At 45.9% G+C, this 19,346-nt stretch overlaps 1 protein-coding gene across 11 annotated transcripts in view; it reads left to right on the top strand.

Annotated features, from left to right (window-relative positions):
* The window catches only part of OLFM3 (olfactomedin 3), a 407,311-nt gene that overhangs the window by 344,732 nt on the left and 43,233 nt on the right, over positions 1-19,346 (top strand). Inside the window, exon 3 of one of the 11 annotated variants that reach the window (XM_068240005.1) lies at positions 4,265-4,301. The exons of the other annotated variants lie outside the window; for them this stretch is intronic. Within the exon in view, the coding sequence (XP_068096106.1) occupies positions 4,265-4,301 (37 nt within the window). The remainder of the gene's footprint in view (positions 1-4,264; positions 4,302-19,346) is intronic. 11 annotated transcript variants of the gene reach the window in all.

Here is a 19,346-nt window from a genome sequence, read left to right as displayed (position 1 = left end):
ATAAAAAAGTATTTTACCTGAAGCAGTAACCCCCTCCCCTTCTGTCCAGGCCATTTTTGCTGCTCTCCTCTGCACCTTTCTACATTTTTATCTACTTTGAAAAATCTTTGTCTTCTTTCCAGATGGATGGGACCTCAGCACTATTTCCGGGTCCTTGCTCCTGTACTGAGCCAGGAATGTGTTGAGGGGACACTGGAGAACAGTTGTCGCAGGTGGACACGATTTAGGCTGCAATAGCCATTGCAGCTAATCTCGCCTTTTTCTGTTTGGTCCATTCAACAAGCGGCTTGTTGAGTATTTGGGGATTGATTTACAGGCTGATGGGGGTCTCCGGATGTGTAAAGAAGGCATACAGATACAGGCATGTCAGTAGCCAAGGAACATGCCTGTGTTCTCCATTCACTATAGAAAGTCCATTGTAGGTACACTCCTAATGCAACTACATTCTGCTATGGAAGTTAGACAACTTGAAAATATGTATCCTTTAACTTATCTCTATCAGACACATTATGACTGCCAAAAAGTGTTTTTTTTTTGTTTTTTGTTTTTTTCTTTAACTAGAGCCATTTTCAAGGAAGGGAGAGACTTTACATATGGTCCATTTCATAAATCCAGCTAAACCTTGGCAACATTACTACTGCAGGGGTTTAGTAGCTTAATCAAATAGGTTTTACCCACTCATGTTGGTACTGTAAGAAAATAGAGGACACCTTGGAGGACAGAACTGAAGGTAGCATCTAGTTTTCAGAAAATGGCTCACCCTGAAGTGGGGATTGTAATTCTCCTTAACTGCCTGCAGTACAACATAGTAAATAAGGCATACATCCACATCTCCATTGGAGGGGAAAGATTCTGGCTAATCATACAAGTTGAATACACTATGCTGGCAATAATGATGGCAGTTACAAGCAGAAGCATATTTATTGGCCTCTGTAGCCACAGGGAGAGGGTGTGTGGGCATGGCCCCCTCTTTCCCAAGCAGGTACTGTATATTCTGGCATATAAGACTACTTTTTAACCCTTGAAAATCTTCTGAAAAGTCAGGGGTCGTCTTATATGCCAGGGGTTAATGATGCCGGTTGATACGCCCTATCCTGTTACCATCTCTCAGATCCCGCTGCTGAGGACTGTAGTGAAGCGGCGCAGGTGAGCATGTACGAGATCTGAGAGGCAGAGAAGGAGGTAAATAGGATACAAGGGTGGGCCAGAAGGGTGAAAGAGGCATATTTTATGGGCACAGAGCGATCTATTCTTTCATACCGCTCTAATAAACAGGTAGACAAGGAGAGCTGACCAATCCACTTAGGGAGAGGGAGAGTTGACCAATCCAACCAGTCAATCACCTATATACTGCACCAGTATCTGTTCATACATAGCACCAGTATATGATTTTTTTTCATTTTTATTTGGTGTGCGTTGGAAGAGGGGTAGTATTATACGGCGAGTATATCCCAAACTCTATATTTTAACTGGAAAAGTTGGGGAGTCGTCTTATATGCCCAGTCGTCTTATACGCCGGAATATACGGTATTGTTGTGGCCTTACTTGTTATATATGGACTAGGTGACCTAAGCCCGTTTAAAAACAGGCTCTAGGTTTGTTGCCGCCTCACTTACAGCGGGCATACGCGTGCGCGCCTGCTTGTTATTTTACCACTTGCAGATGGGCCTTTTGGCTGTGAGGAACAAAACAGGGTAGATTTACTGGAGGCCCATGATTTGAAATTACAGCACTTGTTACTAGAAAAGAAAAGGGGAGTCTAGCCGGGAGAAGGGTGCTCCTTGTGTGTAAAGGTAAACCAAGTGAGAGGCATACACTGTTATTGGGTCTCTCACCTTGGATGTTGTCTGAATCTATTGTATAACACAGGGTTTCATACCTGCTACCGACCATGAGTCCTTGTAGTCCCACTCCTATTGCTGGACACCAACCAACGGATTGTAGATGCCTCTCAACACCTCTGGCTAAACTCAATCACAGATTGCTGATACTGTTATACAACAGATTTAGCACTGCTCTCCCTGCTTGTCCTTCCCTGTCATCTGTATTTTGCAGATCCTGTTCCTATAGGATCCCTATGAGCTACACTGATTGTCCTCCCCCTTCTTCCGAATGGAGTTGTCATCTCTACGGCGGTTGCGAGAAAAACTCTCCAAAGGTCTCCCACTATTGTCTGTGGAAAAGTCTTCTCTGCATCTTTCACAGTTCTTTCATGGACTATTGCTTGATTCAGACTCTGAACAGGAGCTCTTTTGACAGATGAGAGGCCGTCATCTGATGTGCTTAACCGCAACAGCGTTCAATCACTTTCCATAACATGACTTCTTTCTATGGAAATGTCCCCTCCAACTTCAGCTTTAAGAGAAACTTTGACCCAAGATTGAACTTCATCCAAATCAGTATCTGACACCCCCCTTCCCATGATAAATCTTTACCTTTTCTTGAATAGATCATCAGGGGTGCCTATATGGCTAATATTGTGGTGAAACCCCTCCCACACTGTGATGTCATGACCAAGGTCCTGACAGTTTGCTGTCTGTGAATCTTGTTGCATTGTAGGAAATAACACCTTTTTTCAACTGCCAAGCAAGCAATTTCTCCCTATGTGCATAGAACTCTCAATAAACAAAAGTTCTGCACATATCATCTGGCAGAACTAAAGATGTCACCATCTTTCAAAAATGTAACTCTGAGCGAGGAAAGATTTTACAATGGTCAAACACTAACTAAATGATCTACAAATGAATATTGTAAAAAAATAAGCAACTTTATTAATGATGTTATTTCCACTTCACGTATAACAGTACCACCGCAGCTGCTTCTGGTACGCTGCCTGCCAGTCTCCCTGTGCCTCGGGCGTCTAGCACGCCGAGGACGGGCGTGGGTGGTCGCCGCTTGTCGGCTGCGGGGGATGGTGGGGCCACCGTGGGCATGGCTGGGTCCCTGCCTGCCAGGTTTACCGCGTCTCAGGCTAGTACGCCGGGGACACGTGTCTCTACTGTCCTCAGGGCACATTAGCACATGCGCGCGCTCGCCGTCAGGACCTTTATGCCAGGAGGAGGCGCGTCAGCTGACCAGCTGGTCGGCTGACATCAAGGAGCACGTTAGCCTCTCCTGATTGGCTGAGACTGATGGGCGTGTTTGGAGGGTCTCCTCCGCTTCTTAAGCCTTTCGGCTTCACTTGCAATTTGTCTGCTGTCGTGAATACTTCGTGTTAGCACTCAGACCAGGGGAGGACTGGCCAGGGGCGAAGGGGGGAGATTTCCCCCCAGGCTGCCTCTCATTTCATGATTTAGGGCTGGTACAATGCCTGGGGCATTCAAGTTTTTGTATAAGGGAATGTGAACCACTAGGTTGGCTGAGGGAAATAAACGACCAATTACAGAGCAATTAGAGGGCGGGAAAACTGGTAAATATACACAGCATGATGCAGAGCAAAGGCTTGCCTACAGAGTCCATGGGAACAAATATGTCTGGTCTCTCACCATGGTTAACTGCATGTGCACAGCTACATAAGATATTGTCTAGGTTAAAACGTTTTTTACAGTCCCTAGACTCCAGAAGGGCTGCTTACAAGACAGTCCCTAGACTCCAGGAGGGCTGCTGGCAGACAGTCCCTAGACTCCAGAAGGGCTGCTTGCAGGACTTGTGTGAGAGATGAAAACCCTGACCGTTGTAACTCAAAATGTATTATGTGCCCCTGATGCAAGTGCATTTATACTTTACCTGTGACGCTGTCTCTTGAGTGTCCTTGCTGTATTTCCCACATGACTACCAGCATATATGTGATGTCATTTGGACTGGGGCTTCTGTGAAAATGGGCCTCTAGTTTGTGTTTTCCCCCAGGCCAAAAGGTCCCATTTTTCCCCTGGCTCAGACCTTATTCAGTTCCCTAGTGTGTTAGAACCGGCAGGAGCTGGGAATTCACACTAAGCTTAGGATCTGTTTGATAGCTTAATTTGTACTAATTGTGTATAATCTGTGCATGACTCTGGCTAGCTCTGACCAACCTTACTGTTAGTGATTCTGTACTTTAGCTTATCTGATCCTGTTGCCAACTAAGCCTGTTTAACACTCTGTCTCTGTCTCCTGATTCTGTACCTTTGCCCATCTGATCTAACTGCCAAACTCTGTCTGGATACCATTCTGCTTTTGCCTGTCGATTCTGTACTGTAATCTGTCTGTATGTTGCCGAACCAATCTGTCTGACCACTCTACTCTCACCAGGGAGCCCTTGTCTCTGGTGAGAGGTGCTGTACTACAGTGCCCACCAGCTCCTCTGGTGAGGTATTGCCAAAACTGTTAGTACATACTGTTGCACCAATTACTACACGCAGTGCAATAAAATAGTGCTACTTACTTGTACACTTAGCATCTGTTTCGTAAATCTGTATTATTGGTGATTCTGCAGATCACCATATAATCAGGTATATATCTGCATTATATTATTATTATCTGCAGATCACCTGATAATCAGAACTCTGATCTTGCTAGCACCAATCGTTACACATAGATGTAAATTGAAATTGTATCTATGGGGCCCAGAGGAACCCCAGTGAATTTTCCGAACGTTCTTCTGTAAAGGTTTACAGTTTTCATTATGTAAAGAAATGACTCCATAACCAAAAGATACATGATCCCCAAGATTCTTAAGAAGATACGGTAACGTCTGGCAAAATCATTAAATCGCTAATTTCTAAGCACCGTAACATTTGCAAGTCTAATACCATCAGTCGGAGAGGAGAGAGCTCTGGGACAGAGGAAAATGGAGTCTGTAGTGTTGTGATAAGATCACAGTATGCTGCTCTGTGCCGTGCAGCAAGTGCGGATGCAGCATAGCCTCTTCTCTCTTTGAAACATTATGAGCTTGTTCGTTGCCGGAGGGAAGGCTGGTGTTCTGACATATGCAGAAAACCACAAGAAACAGATGATTCCCCAATGAGTCCTCTCATAACATATGCTAAAATGAATTATAAGTTCATAGCATTTAATATAAGAATGATTAGAGCGAAGAAGGAAATCTATCCAAGGGAGGTTTATTACTATCATTTATTTATACTGAGCCTCACACTGCATGTTGATAGAGTTCTGAGTATGCCCTGCCTGTCAGCTTTCAGTCTATGTGTTTTCTCAAAACTTTCATATTAAAGTTAGATTTTGCTGGAGACAAGTTGTGCACTACCCAGCAATGGGAATACAGAAAGGATTGCTTTATAGGTAATAGGGGATGCCTGTAAACAGAGATGGATTAAGATGAAATAGGACCCTAGGCAAGGTAGTAGCTGTGGTTCCTCCTTATGGTCCTAAGAAGGGAGAAGGGTCAGAGAAAGAGGCAGTTGGGCCCCTTGACACTCATTAGGCCCCAGATACCTGCCTAGGTTGCCTTGTGGATGATCCTGCTCTGCCTGTAACAGTATCTTCCAGACCAGTGTTTCTCAACAAATACAGTCTTTCTGAAGCACTTAAAGGGGAACTGAAGAGAGAGGTATATGGAGGCTGTCATGTTTATTTCCTTTTAGACAATACCAGTTGCCTGGCAGCCCTGCTGATCCTCTGCCTCTAATACTAATAGCCATAGCCCCTGAACAAGCATGCAGCAGATCAGGTGTTTCAGTGGTTCAGACTTATAAGTCTGATCTGACAAGACTAGCTGCATGCTTGTTTCTGGTTTTAATCAGATACTACTGCAGAGAAATAGACCAGCAGGGCTGCCAGGCAACTGGTATTGATTAAAAGGAAATAAACATGACAGCCTCCATATACCTCTCTCTTCAGTTCCCCTTTAAACAGCCAAGAAACAGTGAGAGACAGATTAAGATAAGGTTTTACTGCAGGATTTTTTTTCAAAGGGTCATTACTTCTGCTTTGTTTTATAGCTTAAAAGACCGAGTCCGGTTATAAAACTACAACTGTGACAGTATGATGCAATGTTTACAAAAAGCTATATAACTGAAAATAAAAATATGCGACTCTTTTCTTTGCTACAAATGTTTTATTGCTTATCTGTACTACACATACTTCAGGTTTGCTTTAATGCTGGTGTTTGGTTTCTTATGATTCTATTTAATATAAATTAGATAGGTGCCTGCAGTACAGATTAGATAGGTAAGTAGGTGCCCCGCAGTATAGATAAATTAGGTAGGTACCCCGAAGTATAGATTAGATAGGTGCCTGCAGTACAGATTAGATAGGTAGGTAGGTGCCCCGCAGTATAGATAAGTTAGGTAGGTACCCCGAAGTATAGATTAGATAGGTGCCTGCAGTACAGATTAGATAGGTGCCAGCCTGCAGTATAAATTAGAAAGGTAGGTGCCCTGCAGTACAGGTTAGATAGGTGCCTGCAGTGTAGATTAGATAGGTGCCTGCAGTACAGATTAGATAGGTGCCAGCCTGCAGTATAGATTAAATAGGTGCCTGCAGTATAGATTAGACAGGTAGGTGCCCTGCAGTACAGGTTAGATAGGTAGGTGCCCCGCAGTACAGGTTAGATAGGTAAAAATCTATTAACCCTTCGCACTCTCGCATGCAAATGTTCAAACAAATGCATTCACAGATTCACTCATCCAGGCACAACTGTTTTCCTTACAGCTAAGTTAAAAGCCGGGGTTTTAGTTCACAGAAGAATGCATTCTTATGCTTAGTCACCTATACTGCGCAGAAGTACCCAGGTAAACATAGGTGTCCTAACTCTGGCCCTGTAACATGCATAGTGCAGACATGCAAACACATTAATTGCATCAAACCTATCAATGGATTAGGAGCACACATCCTGACGTCCTCTCCTGGGACAGATAGCGCATCTTACCAGTCGCACAAGGGAGCTAACGTTATGTGTCCATGTGCACCATGCACATACACCAGCATAAGCTGTGTGCATGCTGACAAACACATACAGGGGAAGGAGGGAGTGCACTGAATTAGACCCTAGCCACAGGGGTCAGTAACAAGAACAAAATACATATATCCAGGCACATCGCCTCTAGTTAGGACATTAAATACGTTAAGGACGTTAGATAGGTAGGTGGCTGCAGCGGTGGGGAGAGCAGGCATAGTAGTTAAAACTCACTTTTCTTCCGCCGATGCTCACAGCTTCCATCTCCTCCCTGTCCCGACATCTGTGTATTGGTAACAGCTCCCCCTGTGGTGACATGCGGTCACGTCATCACAGGGGGCGCTGTTACCAATACGTCTGATGCCGGGACAGGGAGGAGATGGAAACTATGAGCATCAGCGGAAGACATGTGAGTTTTAACTACTATGCCCGCTCTCCCAACCGCCACAGAGAGTGCAGGGCCTCTTCAGGTGTGGGGCCTGGGGCGATTGCCCCACTTGCCACCCCCAAAGGCCGGCTCTGCAGGAAGATATTGATTTTATGCCACAGGTACTAAAAATGTATTAGTATTCAGCTACCTTAAAGTATACCTGACCTGTGGCAAAGCTACCTAAGGTAGGCACAGAGGTATGTCCATGCTGGATCCACATACAGTATGTCTGTGCGTTGTACGGTTTTCCCCTCTGTGCTTACTTTAGGCAGTCTTGCCTCGGGCCAGGTGTCCTTTAAACTGGTTCAGGACCAGCCGTGGTTAAAACTCATGGCTGCCTAAGCCTGATACAGTATCGTTATAACGCTTCCCGATCCCATCCACGGGACACAATAGCACATCCCCGCTGGCACAGAACTCAGCTGTCTACAGACAGCTGTGCTCCGTAACTTGGTCGGGAGCCACTTTCATTGGCTCCTCCTGATCACTGTGAGCCAATCATAGTGATCAGGAAGTGCAAAAATAAAAAAAAGGCTCTGTTCCTTAAAGGGACCAGAGCCTTTGGTCTGTAATCAGTTAAAGTGACTGACTTTCCACACAATACTTATAGGTGTATGTGGCACCTAAATGGTGGGATTTAAATGCGCTCATCCTAAATTGTAGTGCACAAACATAACATACCACTTGTGTATGCCTTGATGGACACTGACTATCTCTAACCTTTATCAGTTGCCATCACTATGGCCATGTGAGCACATGTCCTTGTCAGTTGTGCTCTTACATGATAATTTAGTTATTACTAGTCTACCTAAGCCCGTATAAAAACAGGCTCTAGGTAGGAAAATGATCTCCGCCCACCCGGCGCGCGCGCGCACCCGCTGCCCTGCTCCCTGGCCTCACCTCCCGTCCCAATGGCTTTCTGTACTGCGCACATGCGCAGGAACAGTTAGGTTTTATTGTATAGGATGCTGCAAGTTTTTCGTGCATAATTATGCTGAAGCTAAACACCTAATGTGATCCTCCTCATCTCCTGCCAGTGCAGGTTGGCAATTATATAGTAGCCTACCTTTACTCTGTAATACAAGAAAAGCATTTGGCTTGTGACCACCATCTGTTTGAGCGACTCTACAGTTTAGCCTGGTTATCATTATCCTCAGGACACCTCTATAGCTTGCCATACCCCCATTAGCCATCATTTAATCAGACAGTAAGTGGTCTGAGAGATACTGAGCTGTCTCTTGAGTGAGTCTGGATCATTATTACGAGCTGTTATTAATAATAACTGCAGCTCAAAGGTTCTGCGATCCTCAATCATATCATTATTATTGTAGTGTAGTACTAAATTCTCACTCTGCAAGTGTCAAGCGTCACCTGCTGCCTGCAAATTTGATATCCAGCTGTGCTGAAACCAGACCGGAAAATGGGATTGTGAGTTAAGGATACATATTGCCCTGCGAGCACACATTGCTCTGTGTTTATAGGCTTTGACAATATAATACTCTTCACAGTATGGCTGCAGTCTGCTCACTCTGCATGGATAGGCAATCAAACACTGTGTGATCACCAGAATTGCACAATCGTAAAAATTAATAATGGAGAGAACTGAAATGTAACACATTTTTAATTATAGGACTAATTTATTTTTATGCATTTGATTAACTGTTGTATATCATGAGTTTTAAGGCCTTATCCCCTACTGGTGCATTTAGTCATTTATTTAACGTACAACAGGACAGTAGAGATGGCCCGAACGCTTCCCGGCGAACTTCCGGGGTTCGCGATCGCGGAGAACCGCAAACTTTTCCGGAAGTTCGGTTTGCCCCCATAGTGCATCATGAGGGTCAACTTTGACCCTCTACATCACAGTCAGCAGGCACATTGTAGCCAGTCAGGCTACACTCCCTCCTGGAGCCACTCCCCCCCCCCCCCTTTTAAAAGGCAGGCAGCGTCAGGCTTTGGACTCACTCGTGTGCCTGCATTAATTAGAGAAGGGAAAGCTGCTGCAGACTCTCATAGGGAAAGCTTAGTTAGGCTCTTGTAGGCTTGTTAGATTGCTCCTTGCTGATTCTTATTGTTAAAAAAGCACCCCTCAACAGCTCTTTTGAGAGCTAATCTTGTTCTTGTGATTTTTTTTTTTGTTTGTGTGTGTCCCACTGACACTTGTGTTGCATAGACAGCCTTGGTAATTCCTACTGTGTGTGCCACTACCAGGCCCAGCACATTCAGTGACTACCTGTGTGTGTGAGACAGGTGTACATTGTAATACCCATCACTGCATATACCTACCTGTTATTCACTTCAGTCAGTGCACCCACCTACCTACGTGAGTGCACGCAGTGCCACTTTGCCTGTCCAGTACCTGTCTGTGTGTGACAGGTGCACATTGTAATACCCATCACTGCATATAACTACCTGTTGTTCACATCAGTCGGTGCACCCACCTACGTACGTGAGCGCACGCAGTGTCACTGTGCCTGTCCGGTACCTGTCTGTGTGTGACAGGTGCACATTGTAATACCCTCACTGCATATACCTACCTGTTGTGTTCAGTGCACCCACCTACCTACGTGAGTGCACGCAGTGTGATATACCACTTCGTGCATACCTGTTAACTGCACCTGTGTGACTGCACATTGTATTATTCAAGTCAGTGCATACCTTTCACTTCATCCCCCCAATCTGGACAAAACAAAAGGCAGAGGCAGGCCACCTGGCAGGTCTGTTTGAGGTTGCACTGTTGTGATTTCGTGCGGCCCTCGACCAAAGTACAGTGTTCAGAAGAAGGCACGTGCCATCAACCCCCAATATTGTCAGGACGTAGTTGACTAATTAACACAGAACACCTTATCTTTCTCAGCTTTCAGCTTCTGCACGGAAGCGTGACATATCTTTCTCCTCCTGCTCTGATTCTGGCACCCCACTTAACACTCAGTCGGCCGCCACCACCAAAGTGCCATCACCCCAGGGCTCAGTGGTGTGGAAATTTTTGTGTGTGTCGGCCTCAGATGAGAGCAATGCCATCTGTACTCTCTGCCACCGAAAATTGAGCCATGGAAAGACCTAGACCCGCGTAGGGCACATGATTACAAAGCACAAACTGCAATGGGATGACCACCTGAGGAAAAGCAGCACACAAAAGCAAAGCCACACACCGCAGTGTAAGATAACATCATGCAATTATTTCTCAAAAAAGGCGATACCTAAACAGTACCGCAATGTTGAAAGCCAAGTGGTGACATCTCTGGCACACAGCGTTGGGTCAAGGGTCCATCTGACCACGGATGCCTGGTCTGCAAAGCATGCTCAAGCCTGCCCGAAGGCTAAGTCAGTTCCCACACACAGTATCTCTGCCTGCACTAGTGATCGAACAGTGCTCGGCACTGTTCGTTATTCCCCGAACATTCGCCTGTTCGGGTCGAGCACAGCCGAGCACCGCGTGGTGCTCAGCCGCGCTGTTCGGTCTCCTCCCCTCGCTTATTGGCGCCTTGCAGGTAGCCAATAAGTGGCGACAATGCTTTTTTCCACAGCTGTGGTCACACAGCCTAACTGGCTGTGACCATAGCTGTGATTGGCCGAGCGGGTCACGTGGTTGGGTATATAAATACCCGAATGCGCGGCTTGCTCTGCCATTCGCATTGGGGTTTAGCTTGGGGTAGGTAGGAGACAGAGCTAGCGGTTAGGTGCCAGCACTGCCAGCCAGGCCAGCCACAGTGCCCAAGCCTCACCACCACTGCCAGCAGCAGCCACAGTGCCCCAGCCTCACAACTGCCAGCAGCAGCCACAGAGCCCCTGCCTCACCACTGCCAGCGGCCCAGCAGCAGCCACAGAGCCCCTGCCTCAGTCACCACTGCTAGGCATTGGCATTTGGCAGCAGCCACAGTGCCCCAGCCTCACCACTGCCAGCAGCAGCCACAGAGCCCCTACCTCACCACTGCCAGCGGCCCAGCAGCAGCCATAGAGCCCCTGCCTCACCACTGCCAGCGGCCCAGCAGCAGCCATAGAGCCCCTGCCTCACCACTGCCAGGCATTGGCATTTGGCAGCAGCCACAGTGCCCCAGCCTCACCACTGCCAGCAGGCACTGCCAGCAGGCACTGCCAGCAGCCACTGTGCTTTCAGTTCTTTCAGTGCCAGCTGGGAACAGTTGTGCCCATAAAAAACACAGTTTATTGAATTTTACTGTTGCTTATTGTTGGAAAAAAAAACAGTACTTTCAGTGCCAGCTGGGAACAGTTGTGCCCATAAAAAACATTTATAATTTGGTTTATTGGCTTTATTGGCAGTCAAGTATAATTGGTGCACTGCTCTGCAAACATGAGTCCCTGCTTTTATTCTGAGCCTAAGATCTATGTATAAATGCCCCCCCCCCCCCCCCACACACACACACACACACACACTATTTCCAACCCATTTTGCAGAAGTTTCCCTCATTTTGCAAGTTTTTTCAGGCCTGCGCCAGGTAAGTGAATCAAGCCCAGTGTGATTTCTGCCCTTAAAACGCTGCTTTGCGTCAAATCCAGATTTTTCCCTGGGACTTTTGGCATTTATCTCACTCCACCATGCCCCCCTCCAGGTGTTGAGACCCCTTGAAACATCTTTTCCATCACTTTTGTGGCCAGCATAAGTGTTTCTAGTTTTCAAAGTTCGCCACCCCATTGAAGTCTATCGCGGTTCAAGAAAGTTCGCGCAAACTTTCGCGGAAGTTCGCGAACCGAAAATCGGAGGTTCGGGCCATCTCTACAGGACAGCATGGAATTATAGCAATTTACTATACACACATAGTATTTTGGTTCATTATCAAAGTTTTAAATAGCCAGCAAGTTCCATTTCGAGGATATTATGTAATTAGCTGTAAGATGTACATGAAAGGTAAGCTAGATATTGATCTGTGTTTGAAGGAAAAGGTCCCAGGGGATTGCTGGTGCAGGTCAGCAGCTCCACTGTCGCACAGATGTATTTGGGATCTGAGAGAAGGATTGTAGCTTAAACTCCAGTTCTGCAAACCCAGACCAGGTTTTAGGACCAGCAGAAGCAATTACTGCATCTCTCAGAATACGGTCAGGGCCGGATTTATGGCAAGGCCTCCTAGGCAAAGGCCTAGGGCGCCAGAATTTCAGCATCTTTTAGGGCGGCTGGGGGGTAGTAAAGTGTTTACAGTGCACACAGTGAGCAAGCAACATCAAAGCGCCTGACCGCGCTATTCATGCCGCCCGTCTGGCCTCCCCTGCACTCTCCTCCACTTCCTCTTGCCAGTTCCTCCACTCTGCTAAAGGCAGCCAGACCCAGCACATCCGCAACCGCCCAGCATTAGTTTGCACATAACAGGCTAGCAGCGGGCGGCCGCAGGCAGGCTGGATGGCTGGGTCTGGTTCCATGTGACTCACTCATCACACGTAGCAACAGGGATTAAAAGTCCTGGTGGTACACGAGAGGCTCAGGCAGGCAGCGATCAGATGGAGCCTCTGCCCTTATTCCCTCATCAGCTCTAGAGGAGGGTGAGCTTTAGATTTGACCAAACGGGGAGCGAGCAGGAGGGAGGTCACAGGCTGGGGAGGCTCTTCTGACCCTTTTTGCAGAGGCTCTATCATATTTACCCCTTTGTGCACCCACTATTTCCTTCCTTCCTCCAGAAGGTTTGCTTGGCTCTCCACCCCTTCCCTCAGCATCATGGTACCAAAGTATGGAGCAGACATGCTGGAGGAGGAAGACAATAGTGCCTGCACGGAGAGGTAAATAGGAAAAAGCCTCTGCCTGCACTGCCACTGTCAGCTCTGCACGGGGGATATTCTGTGCAAGTACACTGTGTACTTGTAACCAATCGTGCTGCAGCCTTTCCTTCATGGTCTCTGCAGGCAGCGTCACGAATGTCAGATAAGACTGGCTGACTGGCTGCTCTGCAATACGAATCTGCTGTCTGTCTTGCATGGCTGCATTCTTAAACTTACCAGGGACAAGGCAATGTTTGGGGGAGAGAACACTGGGGGTGCAGACATTGTCCTTCTGTGCTGTGTGTGGGATTTTGGTGGGGGCTGCAAAGGCAGAATGATTATGTTCTGCAAATATACTTTTTCATATGGCATATACTTGTAATCTAACTAGGCTGACAAAATAGTTGTATTATTGCACTGCCCACCCTGTATCTTCTCTCTCTCTAGGCTAGTGCTCTCCAGTGGCGCACCTAGGGCATTTGGCGCCCGGTGCTGGGTATTAAAAGACACCCCCCCCCTTTAAAAATGGGCGTGGCCACAACCGGCAAAAAATTGGGCGTGGTCATGACCGCATGAGGGCGGAGCTAACTGTAATTTAAAGTATTAGCTAATATAGTTGCCCCCAGTATAGCTAGTACAGTTGCCCCCAGTATAGCTAGTACAGTTGCCCCCAGTATAGCTGCCCCAGTGAAGCTAGTATAGTTGCCCCCAGTATAGCTAGTATAGTTGCCCCCAGTATAGATAGTATAGTTGCCCCCAGAGCTGCCCCAGTATAGATAGTATAGTTGCCCCCAGTATAGCTAGTTTAGTTGCCCCCAGTATAGTTGCCCCAGTATAGCTAGTATAGTTGCCCCCAGTATAGTTGTCCCCAGTATAGCTAGTATAGTTGCCCCCAGTATAGCTGCCCCCAGTATAGCTAGTATAGTTGCCCCCAGTATAGCTGGTATAGTTGCCCCAGTATAGCTAGTATAGCTGCCCCCAGTATAGCTAGTATAGCTGCCCCCAGTATAGATAGTATAGCTGCCCCCAGTATAGATAGTATAGCTGCCCCCAGTATAGATAGTATAGTTGCCTCCAGAGCTACCCCAGTATAGCTAGTATAGTTGCCCCAGTATAGCTAGTATAGTTGCCCCCAGTATAGCTAGTATGGTTGCCCCAAGTATAGCTAGTTTAGTTGCCCCAGCATAGCTAGTATAGATGCCCCCAGTATAGCTAGTATAGATGCCCCCAGTATAGCTAGTTTAGTTGCCCCAGTATAGCTAGTATAGATGCCCCCAGTATAGCTGCCCCAGTATAGCTAGTATAGATGCCCCAGTATAGCTAGTATAGTTGCCCCAGTATAGCTAGTATAGTTGCCCCAAGTATAGCTAGTTTAGTTGCCCCAGTATAGATGCCCCCAGTATAGCTAGTATAGCTGCCCCCAGTATAGCTAGTATAGATGCCCCCAGTATAGCTAGTTTAGTTGCCCCCAGTATAGCTAGTTTAGTTGCCCCCAGTATAGCTAGTATAGATGCCCCCAGTATAGCTAGTATAGTTGCCCCCAGTATAGCTAGTATAGTTGCCCCCAGTATAGCTGCCCCCAGTATAGCTAGTATAGTTGCCCCCAGTATAGCTGCCCCCAGTATAGCTAGTATAGATGCCCCCCCAGCAGGACACAGGAGGGGGACCCATTTAGAGGGAGGTAGGAATGTTGCCGGGCTCCCCTCCCTGCATCCCCACACCCCCCTCGCTAATCAGCCCCGCGGGCTGGAGCCTAGATCGCTTCTGCCCAGTTGGCGCTACTTCCATGGTGACACCCAGTGTGGCATGTTCCTCCCTGATTACTATGCCACTGCACTGGGGATGCAGTCACACAAAGTACAAAAAACTTCTGTACCAACCCTCACGTCAGGTTATCTTCAGGGTCACTGGCATACAACTTCTGTTTGCTATTCACCAGGCACATTCGCTCATGAGTGACACCTGTCAGATGCCCAATGGCTCACTTCTGCCGCTCACGTATCCAGGCCAATCCTGCATCTCCAGCACTTGAGTCCACCTCACTCCAGAACCTCAGCAGCTTTTCTGTAACATCACACTCAGCAGCCTTTCTGCTGCACAGCCCACCGTATTCAGGGCCGGATTTCTACTTTTCAATACCCAGGCCAGCGATCACCAGCCGCCCCTCCCCCCCCAATCTAAATGAAGCATGTGCATGTGTTTGATTATAGCGCATACATATTTAAAAGCTAAGTCCCTAAGGTTACAATTTATGTATTATCTTTTCAATTTTGTCACTTTTGTTTGTTTGTTTTTTTGTTTTTTATTTTTAAAAATGTTTTATTTTGGTACAGATTATAGGAAAATGACAATTGTATTGCTTTTGATTCAGATTGGCACTAAAAAGAATTCACATTACATAGGTTTCAGCACTAAAACACTCCAAATTCTATTATCTTACTCCTGGTTAAAATTATAACCACATACATAATCAGATTGCTTTTTTGGGCACACAGCAGACTGTTAACCATGAGTAGCACCAATGGTTTTTTCAAGGCTATTTTTTTCACAAAATGTAATAATGTCATTCTTTCTTATCAAAACCCCTGCAGCACCAGAGCATTCGATAAAAGTCATAAATATCACCATTCTAAAAACTAGAGACCCAGGCTACACAGATATTGCTATTTTGTTGCTTTTAGGCTTATGTTGTTTTGCCGAATTTTGAAAATAACTTTGAAAATGGTATTTTATTAAAGGTTTCTTCCACTTTGTCACTACAAAGAATCTACATGGCATGGGCCTCAGCCCTAAAATTACCAAATTCTTTTCTCTGGCGTGTCACTGTTAAAATGACAAACTATATACATAATCATATATTTTTTGGGCATACAGCAGACTGTTAACCAACCATGAGCAGCACCAATGGCTTTTTCAAGGCCATTTTTTTCACTAAATGTAAAAATGTCAATCTTTCCTATCATTGCTATATATTATATACATTTGGCTTCATGTGTTTTTGCTGAAATTTGACCATACCTTTGAAAATGACATTTTATTTGCGTTGGATGGATTTGCTCCTACCTATGTTCTATGTGACATGAGTTCAAGCTTTGAAACACACCAAAATGTATTCTACAGCTCATCATAGTTAAATGATACAATATTCAGTGGGTTGCAAAAGTATTCGGCCCCCTTGACGTTTTCCACATTTTGTCATATTACTGCCACAAGCATGAATCAATTTTATTGGAATTCCACATGAAAGACCAACACAAAGTGGTGTACACATGAGAAGTGGAATGAAAATCATACAAGATTCCAAACATGTTTTTACAAATAAATAACTGCAAAGTGGTGTGTGCATAATTATTCGGCCCCCTTTAATCTGAGTGCAGTCAGTTGCCTATAGACATTGCCTGATGAGTGCTAATGACTAAATAGAGTGCACCTGTGTGTAATCTAATGTCAGTACAAATACAGCTGCTCTGTGACGGCCTCATAGGTTGTCTAAGAGAATATTGGGAGCAACAACACCGTGAAGTCCAAAGAACACACAAGACAGGTCAGGGATCAAGTTATTGAGAAATTTAAAGCAGGCTTAGGCTACAAAAAGATTTCAAAAGCCTTGAACATCCCACGGAGCACTGTTCAAGCGATCATTCAAAAATGGAAGGAGTATGGCACAACTGTACACCTACCAAGACAAGGCCATCCACCTAAACTCACAGGCTGAACAAGGAGAACGCTGATCAGAAATGCAGTCAAGAGGCCCATGGTGACTCTGGACAAGCTGCAGAGATCTACAGCTCAAGTGGGAGACTCTGTCCATAGGACAACTATTAGTCATGCACTGTACAAAGTTGGCCTTTATGGAAGAGTGGCAAGAAGAAAGGCATTGTTAACAGAAAGCATAAGAAGTCCCGTTTGCAGTTTGCCACAAGCCATGTGAGGGACACAACAACCATGTGGAAGAAGGTGCTCTGGTCAGATGAGACCAAAATGGAACTTTTTGCCAAAATGCAAAACGCTATGTATGGCAGAAAAATAACACTGCACATCACTCTGAACACACCATCCCCACTGTCAAATATGGTGGTGGCAGCATCATGTTTGGGGGGTGCATCTCTTCAGCAGGGACAGGGAAGCTGGTCAGAGTTGATGGGGAGATGGATGGAGCCAAATACAGGGCAAACTTGGAAGAAAACCTCTTAGAAAATGCAAAAGACTTGAGACTGGGGCGGAGGTTCACCTTCCAGCAGGACAATGACCCTAAACATAAAGCCAGGGCGACAATGGAATGGTTTAAAACAAAACATATCTATGTGTTAGAATGGCCCAGTCAAAGTCCAGATCTAAATCCAACCGAGAATCTGTGGCAAGATCTGAAAACTGCTGTTCACAAACGCTGTCCATCTAATCTGACTGAGCTGGAGCTGTTTTGCACAAATTAATGGGCAAGGATTTCAGTCTCTAGATGTGCAAAGCTGGCAGAGATATACCCTAAAAGACTGGCAGCTGTAATTGCAGCAAAAGGTGGTTCTACAAAGTATTGACTCAGGGGGCCGAATAATTACGCACACCCCACTTTGCAGTTATTGATTTGTAAAAAATGTTTGGAATGATGTATGATTTTCGTTCCACTTCTCACATGTACACCACTTTGTATTGGTCTTTCATGTGGAATTCCAATAAGATTGATTCATGTTTGTGGCAGTAATATGACAAATTGTGGAAAACTTCAAGGGGGCTAAATACTTTTGCAACTCACTGTATACCTCACTTAGTAACAAACTGTTGGTGCAGCAACCCATTATACACAAGGTGCACTATTTTATTTTATTTTTTTACTCTAATTGTTACACTGCCATTGTTTATTTGCATAGCCCCTGCTCGTGAAGTGTTGCTGAAAATTTCCCAAGTGTCTTTATAATTTGAACATTACATTTTATTTTTTGTTTTAAGTTGTATTGAGTTTGTCCTAACCAATTTTTTATTTGACATGAGTCCATGTTTTTTAGGGAATAAGGAAAAGAATTGAAAAATATATATAGAAATAAGGGTAAGAAGCGAGGGTAAAGTGGAGGTAAAGTACTGAAAGGTAGTGAAAGTGGGGATCAGAGAGACCCCTAGGGCTAAATTGTTAAGAAGAGGGAGGATCAGGGGTTAATGGGCAGCTATGGGGATAATAGGTTATGTATGGGGGCGAAATTTATAAAAAAAAAATAGAAAAAGGCCTACCACGTCTCAGTATCAGTCTCTCTCCCAGCTCCTGTCACCACAGAACACTGAGTGATAGAGATAGCTCGAACGGTTTGCCGGCAAACGTGAACCGGCGAACTTCCGGGGTTCGCGATTGCGGAGAACCGCAAACTTTTCCGGAAGTTCGATTCGCCCCCATAGTGCATCATTAGGGTCAACTTTGACCCTCTACATCACAGTCAGCAGGCACATACACTCCCTCTTGGAGCCCCACCCCCCTTATAAAAGGCAGGCAGCGTCAGGCATTGGATTCACTTGTGGTGTCTGTAGTAATTAGAGAAGGGAGAGCTGCTGCTGCAGAGAGAGCTATAGGGAAAGCTTAGTTAGGCTCTTGTAGGCATAGCCAGCCTTTGATATGAGCGACCGGAGCGGTCGCTCAGGGCGCCAGCTTCCAAGGGGGCGCCTATAGCTGGTTGCCTATACTGAGGGCACTTACACCTGATTTCCTATACTGAGGGCACCTATAGCTTTACTGAGGGCACCAACACCTGGCTACCTATACTGGAGGCACCTACGCCTGGCTACCTATGGGGGGGATGGAGACCTTCAACTGACTTCCTATACTGGGGGCACCTACACTTGGCAACCTATATTGAGGGCACCTACACATGAGATCCTATACTGGGGTCACCTATACCTGGCTACCTACCTATACTGAGTCTGAGGGCGTTTTTTTTTTGGGGGGGGGGCGCACTGCGGCTATAACGTGTGGTGCAAATTGTCAGTGCTGTGCTTTCATTCTAAATGGGGGGAAGGCGGCTAACTGTCCCACTGATTGTTTTTATTAATATTCCTGAAAGGTTCTAGCCTTCATTTTTAAGTGTATTCAGGATAATGCACTCTTTCCATCCATTCGTGGTTGTTAATAGTATTTTTTCTATTATACATACCGTACGTGACGTGTCAAAGAGATCTGAGCATTTGGCGTGATGTGTCACAACATCAAAAAGGTTGGGAACCACTGTTCTAGGAGATATCTCAGGAGAAAAGGGGAATTGCATATGGGCCTGTGTGTGTATACGTGCATGCGTGTGTGTGTGTATATACACGCGGGAAGAGGATGAAGGGGGGGACACAAAAATCAGGTTTCGCTCAGGGCGCTGTGAAACCTAAGGCCGGCCCTGCTTGTAGGCTTGT

The sequence above is a fragment of the Hyperolius riggenbachi genome, chromosome 6 (genome assembly GCF_040937935.1).
Source record: "Hyperolius riggenbachi isolate aHypRig1 chromosome 6, aHypRig1.pri, whole genome shotgun sequence".
NCBI classification, from domain to species: Eukaryota; Metazoa; Chordata; class Amphibia; order Anura; family Hyperoliidae; genus Hyperolius; species Hyperolius riggenbachi.
Note: the sequence above shows the minus strand (reverse complement) of the source record. Positions and strands in the feature narration are given on the sequence as shown.